Source organism: Mycetomoellerius zeteki, unplaced genomic scaffold (genome assembly GCF_001594055.1).
Source record: "Mycetomoellerius zeteki isolate Tzet28-1 unplaced genomic scaffold, Tzet1.0 scaffold232, whole genome shotgun sequence".
In the NCBI taxonomy this organism is placed as follows: Eukaryota; Metazoa; Arthropoda; class Insecta; order Hymenoptera; family Formicidae; genus Mycetomoellerius; species Mycetomoellerius zeteki.
Genome location: NW_017257208.1, coordinates 1,543,469 through 1,557,330, shown reverse-complemented (window position 1 = coordinate 1,557,330; position 13,862 = coordinate 1,543,469). Strand labels below are relative to the sequence as shown.

At 34.0% G+C, this 13,862-nt stretch overlaps 1 protein-coding gene across 2 annotated transcripts; it reads left to right on the top strand.

The window, feature by feature from the left end:
- Window positions 1-6: 6 nt before the first annotated feature.
- bdl (borderless) lies at window positions 7-9,389 on the top strand. Of its 2 annotated transcripts, none has more exons than XM_018449171.1 (12): window positions 7-380; window positions 915-1,057; window positions 3,761-3,989; window positions 5,163-5,299; window positions 5,405-5,549; window positions 5,630-5,904; window positions 6,197-6,331; window positions 6,424-6,683; window positions 7,633-7,808; window positions 7,875-7,919; window positions 8,306-8,488; window positions 8,710-9,389. In XM_018449171.1, the coding sequence occupies exons 1-12, from the start codon at window positions 326-328 to the stop codon at window positions 8,931-8,933; spliced, it is 2,007 nt and encodes a 668-aa protein (XP_018304673.1). In that variant the 5' UTR covers window positions 7-325; the 3' UTR covers window positions 8,934-9,389. The 2 variants fall into 2 exon arrangements, with proteins under 2 accessions (XP_018304673.1, XP_018304672.1); XM_018449170.1 differs by having other exon boundaries at window positions 5,133-5,299.
- Window positions 9,390-13,862: the final 4,473 nt, after the last annotated feature.

Genomic DNA, 13,862 nt, shown 5'->3' with positions numbered 1-13,862 from the left:
CCGAGATAAAGAATTCAAATAGGCATTTTAGGAAAGTGCGTACAAAATTCGGTGGAAAGGTTCAAGCTGTCTTGGTGCCGATTCGGGAAACGAAGGAAAGGATGATTGAAACGTATATTTATGGCGTGAGAGTGACGCGTGCCGATTGAAATTAAAGGTGGCGGCTGATGAATGTAGGTGATGATAGATGTGCCGGTATCGTTGTCGCGGAGTGTGACCTATCGCCAGCGCGTTTCCGCCAGCGCGTCCTCACGTCCGTTGACGCAATATAAATAAATAAAGTGAAAAACGTGAGACAAGATCGGAACGCAGAGAAGAAGTCGCAATGAATCACGCCGCGAAGTTCTACAAGCTATTGGCGGTTTTATTCTGCTATGAAGGTAAACAATTTCGAAGAGCCGTAAGTTTATTGCATATTTTAAAGAGATCATTTCTTTTACTTAAAACGTAGGAGCAAAAATACAAGAAAAGGCAATTTTAATTTTGTGTACGGACATTGCTGTACGGGACGTGAACCGAGAGTTTCAGACTGTAACGGCAGACAGCACAATTCGCTGATTGGCATTTAATACGAGGCAAAGGCAGGTTAATTCGAAACTGCGACCGAGAGTTTAACTACTGAAAGAAACTTTGTTTACTCGAATAGTTACAATCGGTCGTCATCGATCCTGTTTGTACACGGGGGAGAATAGATAACAACAACGTATCATTTTGTTAACGCGCTCGATCGTCACGCATAATCCGGCGGAAAATTACGCAATCTCTCCGGAAATTAGTCCCAATGTGTAATATCACTTTACACGCGACGTCTTCTCACAGGCATTTATCTACAATGTTACGCCGCTGGAATGCGTAGATCAATAAAAATCAATCTCGATTTTTCGATATGTAATTTCATATCGCTGGTTTTTCAGCCTGCTGCTACAGCTTGATGCTGGAGGAGGACAAAGAACCGAATTATTATACTGCCGGAGTAGGAGAGTACGCGGTGTTTAATTGCGATCTTGACTTCCCGCATGAGACGCCGATTCCATATATTCTTCAATGGAATCGCGATGTAAGTATAACGAGGAACTTTTCGTAATCTTTTACTTATATAATAGGTATGCGAACTCAGAAATATTTTAATCATCGTAAAACTCTTATTTTCTTGCCTCTCTCTTATGTTACCGACGTAACGTCAATAACTATCAAGTTTAGGGTAACTCCGGTATATACGCCGCACCTATCAAAAACTTGATTTATTAAGTATTATTTACTATGTATTTATTAAGTATTATTTAAAGTAAATGAACTATATCAGTAAAACTTGTATTGTCTGTTACACACTATAAATATTGCATATAAATAAGACGTAAAATGACACAATAACTTATAAAATGTGTTTATAAAGTTTTATTAAGGAATAAGAATGATAAATATGTATATGAAGTAATAGATAAAAATCTTCCTACATATATTACAAGCGTTATGACATGTAATGCGTTTATTACATTTAGTGCACTGAATTCAATTTGTGCACTTTGTATGCTTTGGGGATAAATCCCGTCCGCTAAAAATGCCGTATATCCCAAATAGATAGGATATACAAGACAAACTAAACAAAGAATACGAAAGCAAAGCACTTGTATTTTGCTATACAACATGCTTTACTTATTCCTCTACACGTATGTATCACGAAATAACCACTAAGTTTTTTACACAACCTACGGTAATCATTTTATGTGGATTATAATTTATGATGGCGCTACTTATTACAGTGACAAATCGATTCAACTCACAATAATTTCATTAATATTAACAGTAAGAAGCTGAAATCATAACACAATACTAATATAACATAAAGGCATATAATGGAGTAGTTACGGGAAAATTACCCCCTCTCCTTCTATTTTTCTGACTTCTGCGGCGTAAATCCCAGCGCGGCGTATTTGCCGGAGTTACCCTACAAATTGCTATAATATAATCCAATAGAAACTATATAAATTCGTAACATAGGTGCCACTGAAAACTGTAATAATGGAAAATAGTACTACATGTTGCATGATCGAAATTACATTCAACGCGTGCTTTGGATTTTACCTTGGATCAAACAGGTGCACGTAATTATTATGCAAGTGTTTATTAAGTAATAGTAAAAGTGTACAGACACGCAACATCCAATATGATTTCTGATGCACGAACTTTAGAAAAACAGATTTTATCCGAGAATGTAAAACTATATACTTTGAGGCAGGAGAAAATGCAATTTTTTAAAAAAAGATTGTATGAAAAATGTAACGTTTCTTAAAAAGGAAAACTCTTATAAATAAGTCTTTTTGAAAAGGAAACTTATTTCGTATAGAAATCGAGGCGACGCGTTCCACTTTAATAATGTACGTATATAATGAGATACCGCATGTAATAATGGTAACACGACGACGTACGATTGACTGATTGACGATTAAAGAGCGTTAAAGCAAGTTGTTAATCGGCTAATTCGCATACGGACGTGCTTGCGCGTACTCGTCGTCTTCCGGCAAAAACTCAGAAGAAAAACATTCAAGGTAGGGTGGATTATTCGATTTCTTCAAAAATGTATCTGATATTTCATCTATACATGACAATCTATCTGGATATGGATTTCTACATCTTCTCGATTTCAAAGAGACACATAATACGCAAGAGATGATATCGAGCATCGCAATAAAGAGATCGTAAGATAACCTCGCATATTAGGATTAAAAGAATAGCTTCGTCTAGTTAAAAGAGAGTAGCGATATAGATCGACGTTTAACAATTTATACAATATCGAAGGAATCCTTCAAGAGAAGAGATATCGACACTGATAATGCGAGTAAAACGATAAAGAGATAAATTTGCCCGAATGCGAGATGTGCTCGCGGATGTCGCATTCGACGTGGCTGTATGACGGAAACAAATTGCACGTGGCTATCGCAGAATCAAGTGGAACTTACTCTGATTGGACCCTGATGCGTATGCAAAATAGGTGCTCCTTCCCTCTTCGTCTGTTAGTCGTGGTAATTGGAGTACGGGACGCAAGGCTGCATTATATTTAGTCACGTTCAGTCTGAGGGGACCTACCAGTGGGTCACTGTTAATGCATTGTCAGATGATTAGAAGCGATTAACGCCATTCCCGCCCCCGTAGACGAGACATATCCTCCTTTCGAGGATTTTCGTCCCGTCGTTAATGAATGTGGGTGTTACTGACCGACGGGCTAATTAAGATGTCGCGAACGATACAATGTGTCCTCGGTCATTTCTCTGTGCTCGTTATTAGTGCGCAACCTTGCGTAAATAAAACCCGAATTTAATATTAAAGCTCTTCGTTGAATCGCGTGAGTCTTTCGTTCCGCGAAAGGATGACCCAATTAACATCGCCTGTAGTCGCTATCAAGTTACGCGATGTAATTTTCTTAAGACGTAGGTTCGCCTACGTCCGTCGTATGTAAAAATCAGTCGCTCAGAAAGTCGGATATTCTTTAAAAATGAAGTAATGTTGTTTCCTAATGAGGTCATTTATGAGTGTTCGTGCAATTTACGAAAATAGGAATTTTATAGCATTTTCGATCGTAATAGGTTTGAATCGATCTGGGATTAAATTAATGACGTCACATGCTCTACTATTGGTTGACGTCACATGCTCTACCATAGCATGCAATCATTAATCCAATCCACATAGGTTCCCTCTATGGTCGAAAACGTTATTAATACCGAAAATAGATTTATATATAATTCATTGATTCTAACTTTTTTAGACCCGTACAGTGTTCTCTTGGTATGATGGACACGTCACGGTGGACAACAGTTACAAGGGTCGTATACATTTGTTGGACGATGCCGGTCATCGCGGATATGGCCAGGGTAGCATAAATCTTACGAATATTCGCGAAAGCGACCAAGGCTGGTACGAGTGCAGGGTAATCTTTCCGAACCGAACGCCGAATTCAAGAAACAATGGCACGTGGTTTCATCTCGCCATTGACGGTAAACTGATCTCTTATATAATTCTTCATATCTGCATGTAGTTAAAGATTGCAGGAAAAATGAAACATCAGAAATTACGTATTTATCGACTAATTATCATAATTAGCATAATTTCAATTAATTGGCAAATCTCTTTTGGAGTGTAAAATGCAACTATCCAGCATGTATAATAGGTATGAATAATTCATTAATATTATTAAAGTAATATCTCTATCAAGAATGCAATAAAACGGAATGTTTTAACAGACTTTGACAGCGACTAACCAAAATTGAATATTAAACTAGGTCAGCCCGATGTACAAGTTAATCAAGCTCATAGCTGTGAAATTCGCGCTCTAATTTTTTGGCAAGTAGGATGTGAGTCTTCAAATTTAATCGTTCATTTAAGCATCTCCGACGTTTATGACTCTAAAGGCAGGGAGCCTATTTCGAAACCTACTTGTTTCTTCTTTCTCACTTGACTTCGTGGTGTTTATTGCACATGGCAATATTCAAATAAAGTAAATCTTTGAATTATTTTAATTATAATTATTATAATAATTAATAAAAAATAATCTTGGTAAAATGTATTTTAGTTAAATTATTTATGAAAATTTTGATAAAAGATTTAAATTGGAATTAAATAAAAATTGTACATATGTGTGTGTCATCTAAACTTAAATGTGTGTATATCAATTAAAGAAATTGTATTCATTAACTCTAATGTAATTCTGTTTTACTTTTTCAAACTCTACTACTTAATATAAAAAAAAAATTGATAATGAAACATTTGAATAGCAATTTATTTATCTTAATTATATAAATAAATAGAAATTAGCCTGCTCAAGTAAATTTAAAGTTGTACCATAAATCAAACATTACACAATTTCTATAAATATCGCCTCGCGAGACAAATTTACACATTTAATTTACACTGAATATAAAAGCGTCATGTGTATATATTGAGCTTATGGTATACCATTAACATACAGATACTAATAAATTTGCCTTAACGTGAAAATGCAAAAAGTCAAGAAATGCAATTGACTAATTGGTTGCCTCGCGCCGTAATATCGCTAATACAACAATTTTAAAAAATATGGTATAACCCGCTGCCGCTTACTAACCTGAATCTGGGCAGACTCGTTAAATCGTTTAACCTAGGTATGTCGCCGTTTCCGACAACTGTTGCAGGTGAGACTCTACTTGCGATTCCACCTGTTAATAAAACTGCCATGGAAGGCGACACGGTTATGTTCGAGTGTGTCGCGAAGGGAGAAGGTACAATCGTAAGCTGGTTTCGTGAAGGAGTATCGATCCCAGAAATACAGGTATAAGTTATTGAGTCACTGATTTCATAATATGTTATCGAGATTTTTTGACGAATTTTAAAAATGTATTATGATACGAAATTTTTGAATTTATTATCGCAACAGGATCTCAGAAGAAGAGCTTCTATTGGTACTGATGGAACATTGACTATAAAATCAGCTGCCATGGGCGACCTTGGGGAATACACTTGCATGGTAACTGGAGAGACTGGAGATCAGCAAAGCGCATCGGCCTTTCTCAATGTACAATGTAAGCACAGCGACGTATTCGCCGCACAATATCGTTAAATTTTCATTTCTAATCGATTAATAATCAATCTTATGATTTAGATAAGGCGAAGGTGATCTATGCACCGCGAGAAGTTTACCTTCCCTACGGAAAACCAGCCCTCTTGGACTGCCACTTCAGGGCAAATCCACCCCTAACGAATCTCCGTTGGGAGAAAGATGGATTTCTCTTTGATCCTTACAACGTGCAAGGGGTCTTCTATAGGAGGAACGGATCTCTCTATTTTAGTAAAGTGGATGAGACGCACTCGGGAAGTTACAGTTGTACCCCTTACAATGAACTAGGCACCGAGGGGCCCAGCCCCTTGATTACTGTGGTAAACATCATCGTTCCTTGATGTAGAAAGCGATATAAAAAAAGAAAAGAGATCGATTCACGTTAACATTGACCAGTCCGCGATAAGTATTAATTGTTCTTTCATTCTTCAATTGTAAATCACACAATTTTTAGAACGAGATAGACACTTCCTTTTGATAAAGCATGCTATTTGTTTATGTGATTTACAATTGAAGAATACAAAAAAAATCGATTAACAGTTGTTACGCGAATTGATCAATGTTTTCAAAATCAAACCCGATAGCTCGAAATATTCAATTCTGTTATTACAGATAGTTCAAAGGCCACCAATGTTCACGGTAACACCGCAACATCTATACATGCGAAAGCTGGGCGAGAACTTAGAAATTCCTTGCGATGCCAGAGATGGAGACGACTCACATCGACCAACCATCATGTGGTATAAAGTACTGTATCTCCTGATGTCCTATGTATCAATCAATTAATAATATAATAAATTTAATTTAGTAATTAAATGAGCAATTTTTTTCTACGAAAGGATGGAGCGCCTTTATCACTTGAAAGAACCGTCATAATAGGCGGTAATCTGACAATAGAAAGGATTCAGGAACATGATCGAGGATTATATCAATGTGCAGCCAGCAATGAGGCAGCGACGGTTGTCGCGGATACTGAATTAATGGTGCTAAATGTACCACCTAGAGCGCCATATAACTTGAGCGCTAATAGTAGTAAGAATGCCGTCACTTTGACATGGATACCTGGTTACGTTAGACCCAAAATGGAATATTCAGTATGGTAATGCATCTTACAAGTATAACTAAACACAAATAAGAGGGAAAAATATTATTTCCGGTTAAAGCAGATTTTGGTGCTTAGTAATATTCATATGTGAACAATACAGTTGTCAGGTCTACAGACTGTACGCCGATTCAGTGTACAGTCTGTAGAACTAATAAGTATTTATATTTGTACAATAATGTTAACTAATATCCTAAAAACTTGTAAATAACTTATTTTGTGAAAAATGTTCCTCAGTCGGGATTCGAATCCAGCCCTTGTATTCTGTAACTCGTTGTGACAGTAACGATATCGCTATATTGTCGTTGCGCAGATTTTGTATATGGTAAAAAAAACTGCACAACAAAATGTAACGATATCGTCACGTACTGTCATAACGAGTTACAGAATACAGGGGCAGTAGGCCTATTCTGTAACTTATAACGACAGTTCAGTATCATTATACTGTCGTTGCACAGCTTTTTCACCATGTAAAATATCTGCGCAACAACATCCCTAACTAATAAAATTGTCATTAAAAAGAATTGTCGTTATAGAATAGACCTATTGATCTCCCGAATTCCATACTGGTTCTCCCAATTCGACCATTAAGGCATGTTAGTTATTTACAAATTTTTTAAATGCTAGCCAGCATTACTATTAAATCGACAAACAATTAATATAATCGTGTGAGATTATTATATATTTTAGTTCATGTGATTATGTTTCAAGTTCGATAAACCGAATCGACCACAATCTATAAAATTAATATTGTATTTGTATTTATATATAAATAGTACTAGCACCAAGACCTACTTTGACCAAAAATAGCATTTTTCTCTCTCATTTGTGTTTAAACATTACTTGATCGATTTCAATGAATATAATTAATTATTTATGACACTTCGTTAACAGCAGCGAAGCACCCTTTTCGAAAGTAGCGTGAAACTTGCTTTTTTTCGCGTAGGTACAGACCCACGGATACGTCGGAATGGAGAACCATGAAAATTCTTTCTAGAAAAATTACAGAAGCAACGGTTAATAATCTCAACTCAGGACGAGAATATGAATTCATGATATTGAGTCAGGATAAACACGGCGATGGAATGTTTAGCAAGGCGCTTCGAATATTCACTCAGCCGAGTAAGATTAATTGTCACCTCGATTATGTTTAAGCACGATACGTGACAAACAAATTTCTATTTTTAGGTTCCATCGATGAGAACTCAGCGTCGGAATATCGCAGTCAACAAGGTAAGAAACTTAACGAGTTTATACATAAGCTGTTTCAGATCTATGATCACCTCTCGTAAGCAGGTGGAGCGGACTAAACTTGTGAGTTAAAAAGTTACTTATTATTTTGCAACTTTCGCATTGGTTAACGAAATATTAATTTCTAATAAAAATCGTTAAATAAGTGTGTACCTGCTTGCAGAAATTAATATCTCGTTAACTATTGCGAAAATTGCAAAATGATAAAAACTTTTCGGTTCAGTTTAGTTCACTCTACCTATTCACAAAAGATAATCTCGTAGAACCCTGTAAGGTATATAAGATTTCTCTTGATGGTCTCATGTATCTCAAGTATGATTTGATAATTTAATCGAATGTTTCAAGGCTGCGACACGATTGTGTTGCAGACACTGAGATCATGGGGCCGCCGCGCAACGTGAGAGTTCAAGCAACGGTTGAGGGTTACTTGGTCACTTGGGAACCACCCGATCTAGGCAAGAATCTAGTTAGACTTTACACTGTGAGATGGTATAGAGGACCATCTGAACATTTATATGGCAGAGCAGAAACAACAGACACTTATTATCTAGGTGAATGACTCTTCATTCTTGCATAAGAATTATCAATTACACTTAAGTTAATAATGATAATTGACATTTATGAGTGCATTCAGTACTACGATCGCTCACAGAGCGGCTAGGTAACAGTCAAATGTGATTGATTCTTATTTCTAAATCCAATCAATCACGTTAAATTTAGCCTCTTAATGAGCGGTGATAGTACTGAATATACCTTATGATTGATATTTCAGTAAAAACTTTGGAGGAAGAAAGTTTTTATACTTTCGAAGTGGCAGCAATGTCACTTATAGACGATGTTGCAACCAGCGAGCGAGTCAGTCTGGAAGTACCCGCTTATCGTCGCAACAGAGCAATTTCTATGGGAATCGTCGCTGGTATAGGTTTTTTAGCAGCCGCTCTGGCCGCTGTGTGGTGGGCAAGAAAACGATTTTGTCAGCCAACTAACGAGAAGTAGTCAAACGAAGATAGTATGCGATTTCGTAATCGATTATAAATATGTCGCTCATGAATGACATCAATTAGAAAAAAAAAATAGCGACGATGTTATCTGTAAAGAAAAAACCATTTTATAAAATGTGAAATTATTTTTGATGATATAATCCAAACTTTCGCTCAGGCAAAAATACATAAAACAAGAAACACAGAATCCTGTTATATATACAGTGATGAGATGAAAAATACAGACGTTCTTGAATCATTCGTTCCAAGAGCCTATGCCATTTTATTTGCCGAGCTCCGCGTTACTACTGAGTGTTCTTGCATCGCTAATTATCTCATACTTTGTATGTCGTTTAACAGCTTTATTAAGTAATTGCACGTTATAAATGGCTAGATTTCATACGCGAACTGCAGGTCGTCGACCGTCGAATATGAGATCGTGAATTAAGAGAAATCGCGTATGCTTATTATATATATATATATATAAATATATATATATATTCTTTTTCTATTGTATATAAATTATATCCGCGTACACACACACACACATACGTTTTTCACACATATTCTTCATTACTACTTTTATAGATTTTATTCGACGCGTCATTGTCGTATATGCTTGTACATCACTAGTTGCAGTCAATAATAAAGAAAAGTGGGAAGCTATATATCTTTATATCAGTCACCTAATAACCTAAAGTTATCTGTTGCATGAATATTATGTATTTGTATGTTTACTCAGATATACATTTTACAAATACTCTGAGGAAATATTTTTCATATATTTATCTTGGCTACCGATAAGTATTTATATATGGATTGTTTCTAGTCCATTGACCGAATTCTCATCTGCTTTATATAGAGAGATGATGTTGAAGTGAATATGGCTACTGATAACATTTTATCAAAAATATGACTTAAGAAAATATATATTATCACTCGTTCAAAGTTTTCAGACTTAATTAAACGCCCATATCTATCATTTCACTTTGATAAATTTATATCTATCATAGATTCATTCCCGCACACTAACAGTAACATCGTATGAATATTACGATTTCTCATTCGACAATATAAATGTCATATAGCACATACTGTTATATAACAGTTACATTAAATTGTTGAGTAAAAAATTATAACATTGATGCAATAATATTATTGTTCGTGTTTTGCGGGTTGAGAAACATAGAGTGTTGTTGAGATGGTTAAGCCAAATCGCAATTTTCTGGTACACAATTTTCTATTCCTTGATTCCTATTCCACAATTTAATTTCGGAAAAAGTATAAAGAGATATTTTTACGATCTTCCGCGTCTTTTTCGTTGCTGTTTTACTATAGGCCTTTTCTTTTTAACTGAACTTTTGCACCAGTTCATCTTTCTTCCTTTTCTCTTCAGAAGGAAAGAAGAAGAAAAAAGATGAACTATAGTGCAAAAGTTCAGGCAAAAAGAACAGGCCCACTGTCTACTGATCGTGATAACTAAGACAACCAAAATATGTATAAGGCATATTTCTTTTTATTTGACTAATAAAAAAATTAACTAAATACAAATTTGTTTCATAAGAAATTATGCATTTTGAGCCCTATATGTTACAGCATATTTTTCATATTTCACACATAAAAACATATTTTCGCATATTTCGCCCACACATGCACAATATTTACACATTTTATTTATTTTTATTGTATATTTCTCACATCATTTTCTAATTTAAGTTTGATTAGTTTTTTTCTGATCTAACAACAAATAGGATTTCTAAGATAAGTTTTTCTCAATCAGAAATATGCTACAACGTATTTTATATTTTTGAAAAAGGAATTGATTAGATAAATGATTCCCATACGCTGCGATGTATTGGTGTACAGTGATGTCAGAGAAATCACAAGGAGAAAAAGATTTCGCGCTTTTACGTTCAATCTTCTATATTTTTGTGTCATACAATACATAACATCAAAAACTGTCTCTCTCTCTCTAGAGTCACTATAATAAATAATATGTATTTGTTTAATTTTAATGCTCCGCAAGACTAATAAAATTTTTTTGAAATGTGAACAAATTTTATCAATGTGGCAATCTTGCGTTTCGCGGGTTTTCTCCGTGTTTAGATCCATTCTTGGAATGCCAACGTTTCGTGAACCTTGCAGTTCACTTCATCAGGACGAGGAGCAGCCTGATACTTATCACAAATTCATTTTACTTTGTTATTATAAATAAAAAACTTAATTAATAATTTGAAAATTTGTGCGATAAAAAATAATTTTTAAATGCATGTATTCCTTTCTTTAGAGTATTTACTTCATCAGGACGAGGAGCAGCCTGATACTTATCACAAATTCATTTTACTTTGTTATTATAAATAAAAAACTTAATTAATAATTTGAAAATTTGTGCGATAAAAAATAATTTTTAAATGCATGTATTCCTTTCTTTAGAGTATTTTTTTTCAATTTCACAAAGCATATTTTAGGCGCTTAAAAAAGGATTTTTACAGCATAATTTTGTTTGCCCTAGTGATGTCATAGCGGGTATTGTTTACACCACGTGTAAACGTGGTCACTGCTACTACCGTATTGACATCAAAAGCGCAAATTGTTTAGACACAAAATCGCATCTGGTAAATTGGCTTGTGTTTGAGATATATATATATATATACGTATATCATAGTACGGGGCGAGCATGATGAAATACCGGATGTTCTTGCAAACAAACATGTAAGCGTACAAAGAAATGTTGAGGGGCTTCGTAAGCAGTCGACTAATATCTGATTCGAAGATGATGTTTTTGCATAAATGGATAACGCTTAGCGTCGCATCATGCGTGCCGCAAGATAATGGCTTCTTCCAGCATCGAACTGCTAAAAGATGCTGTTCACCATGATAAAAATACAGAACCAAGATGGATGTCATCGTAGACCGCAAGGTTGACACTTATCCTTGGAAAACACGAGAATTATCACGTCTGAATCGTTCGCCTGAATCGTACATCTTTTCATTTTAAGAGTTTTTTATCGTCATTAAATGACTATGCTTCATTACGAATCCGGAGATCGGCCTTGGCTGCGTTGCATACAATCGTACAGTTTTTTCTAGTCTACAATTTATTTGAAAACATGAATTTTAATATATCTGTAATAAGGTAAACAAGTTTAAGATTATTCATTGCGTGCTTAATTAGTATTTTCTGTTTCCATTGCTTGGATTTATCAACATTGCAATAGATAAATACTGCATAACGTTGTTAAAAAAATAATTTTAATGTTTGTTATATCTTAAATTAAGATTAATTATAACATTTATTTTCTATAGGCAACAATTTTAGCATACTGAACTTGACAAATTTAATTATAGCTCTTTTAATAATACAATAATCACGGATCCGATACTTCTTTTAGACTTCTTTGACCTTCTAAGAACTAAATTTTCCGAGGACAATTGATTAAATTAAAATTGATGAAATTGTGACGCCAGAAGGTAATATCGTACTGAATCTAAATGAAGCTAATAGGAATTACGTTCAAGTTATCAACGTAACGATCGATAATAGTATGACATATAATACATCCATGTGCTAAATTATACTGTTACGAGAGATATTGAACTATCTTTTCTTGAGAAAGGATTTCATGGCACAATATATACTTATTTAATATATCTCAATTATCATTCAGTTAATTAATGATAATTTAAAGATTAAAAGTTTCTAATAGTTAAAAATTGAAAAACCATTGTCTGCTTGACTGATAATTAATATGAAAATGTATCATCTCATTTATTATGTAACAATCGAAATATACACTATCGTTGAAAAGTTTCCGGACATGGAACTTAAAATTGCACAATATTCAAATTACCGTAACTCGGTAAAAAAATAATCAATTTTCAAAAAGTTCAATACTTCTAAAAAAACTGCATAGCTTTACCTACAAAGCTTTTTTACAAATTTTCCTACAATTTTTCTTAATTGAATTACGCGACATTGAAGCTAAATCTGCATAGTTTACAATCAATGTTGAAATTCGGTAAAATACTATCGCAAAAAAATAAAGAAATATTTTGAAGCTCGAAATTCGTACTTTCACATGCTTTTCATCATTTTTAAATTTTTATGATGATTTTTCCAAATTTCACCATTGATTGTTTAACAACGCAGATTTAGCTTCAATGTCGCGTAGGTAATTCAATCAAGAACAATTACAAAAAATTTTTTTTTAAACATTTTATAGATAAAGTATGTACTGTTTTTTAAAAGTATTAAACTTTTATCAAGTTGAAAACTGATAAGTGTACATAATTTTAACAACACAACCATGTTAACATACAAACCTGTAAAAAGATTAAAATTTTTTTAAAAACGACCAATAACACGTTAAAGTACAACTTTCAAACTTTAAAATGCTTTTTTATTTCTTTCTCTGTGATGATTTTTTACGGTGATCTGAATGTTGTACAATTTTAAGTTCCATATCTGGAAACTTTTCGACAGTAGTGTATACCATAAACATGAAATTAATAAAACATTTAAATGTGTGTGTGTTATTAAAAAATTTGTTTTATGAACTCGTCTACCTTCGAAACATTTAAAATTACTAAAATAAATGAAGAATGCTTTATTTATTATGTAACAATCAAAGTGGATGTTATTATTAGTAATTACGTTTCCATATGAATTTTAAATACATTTTTCAATTATATAAATTGTGCACCAATACGTTAGATAGGGGAAACCGGGGTCAGTAAACTATAGGAGTAAATAGAATAATCAAGACTACGTTATAAACAAATCGCACGAGACAACGCATAAACTTGTCTGAGCACGCAGCAGCGACTGCCGCTCAGTCTGCTGTAACATCTTATTACTAATACATCTATATGATAGAAGTTACGCTACAATTTAAAAAAATCATACACCTAAGTAAACATTTTTATTCTTAAAGTTTTTGTTTTA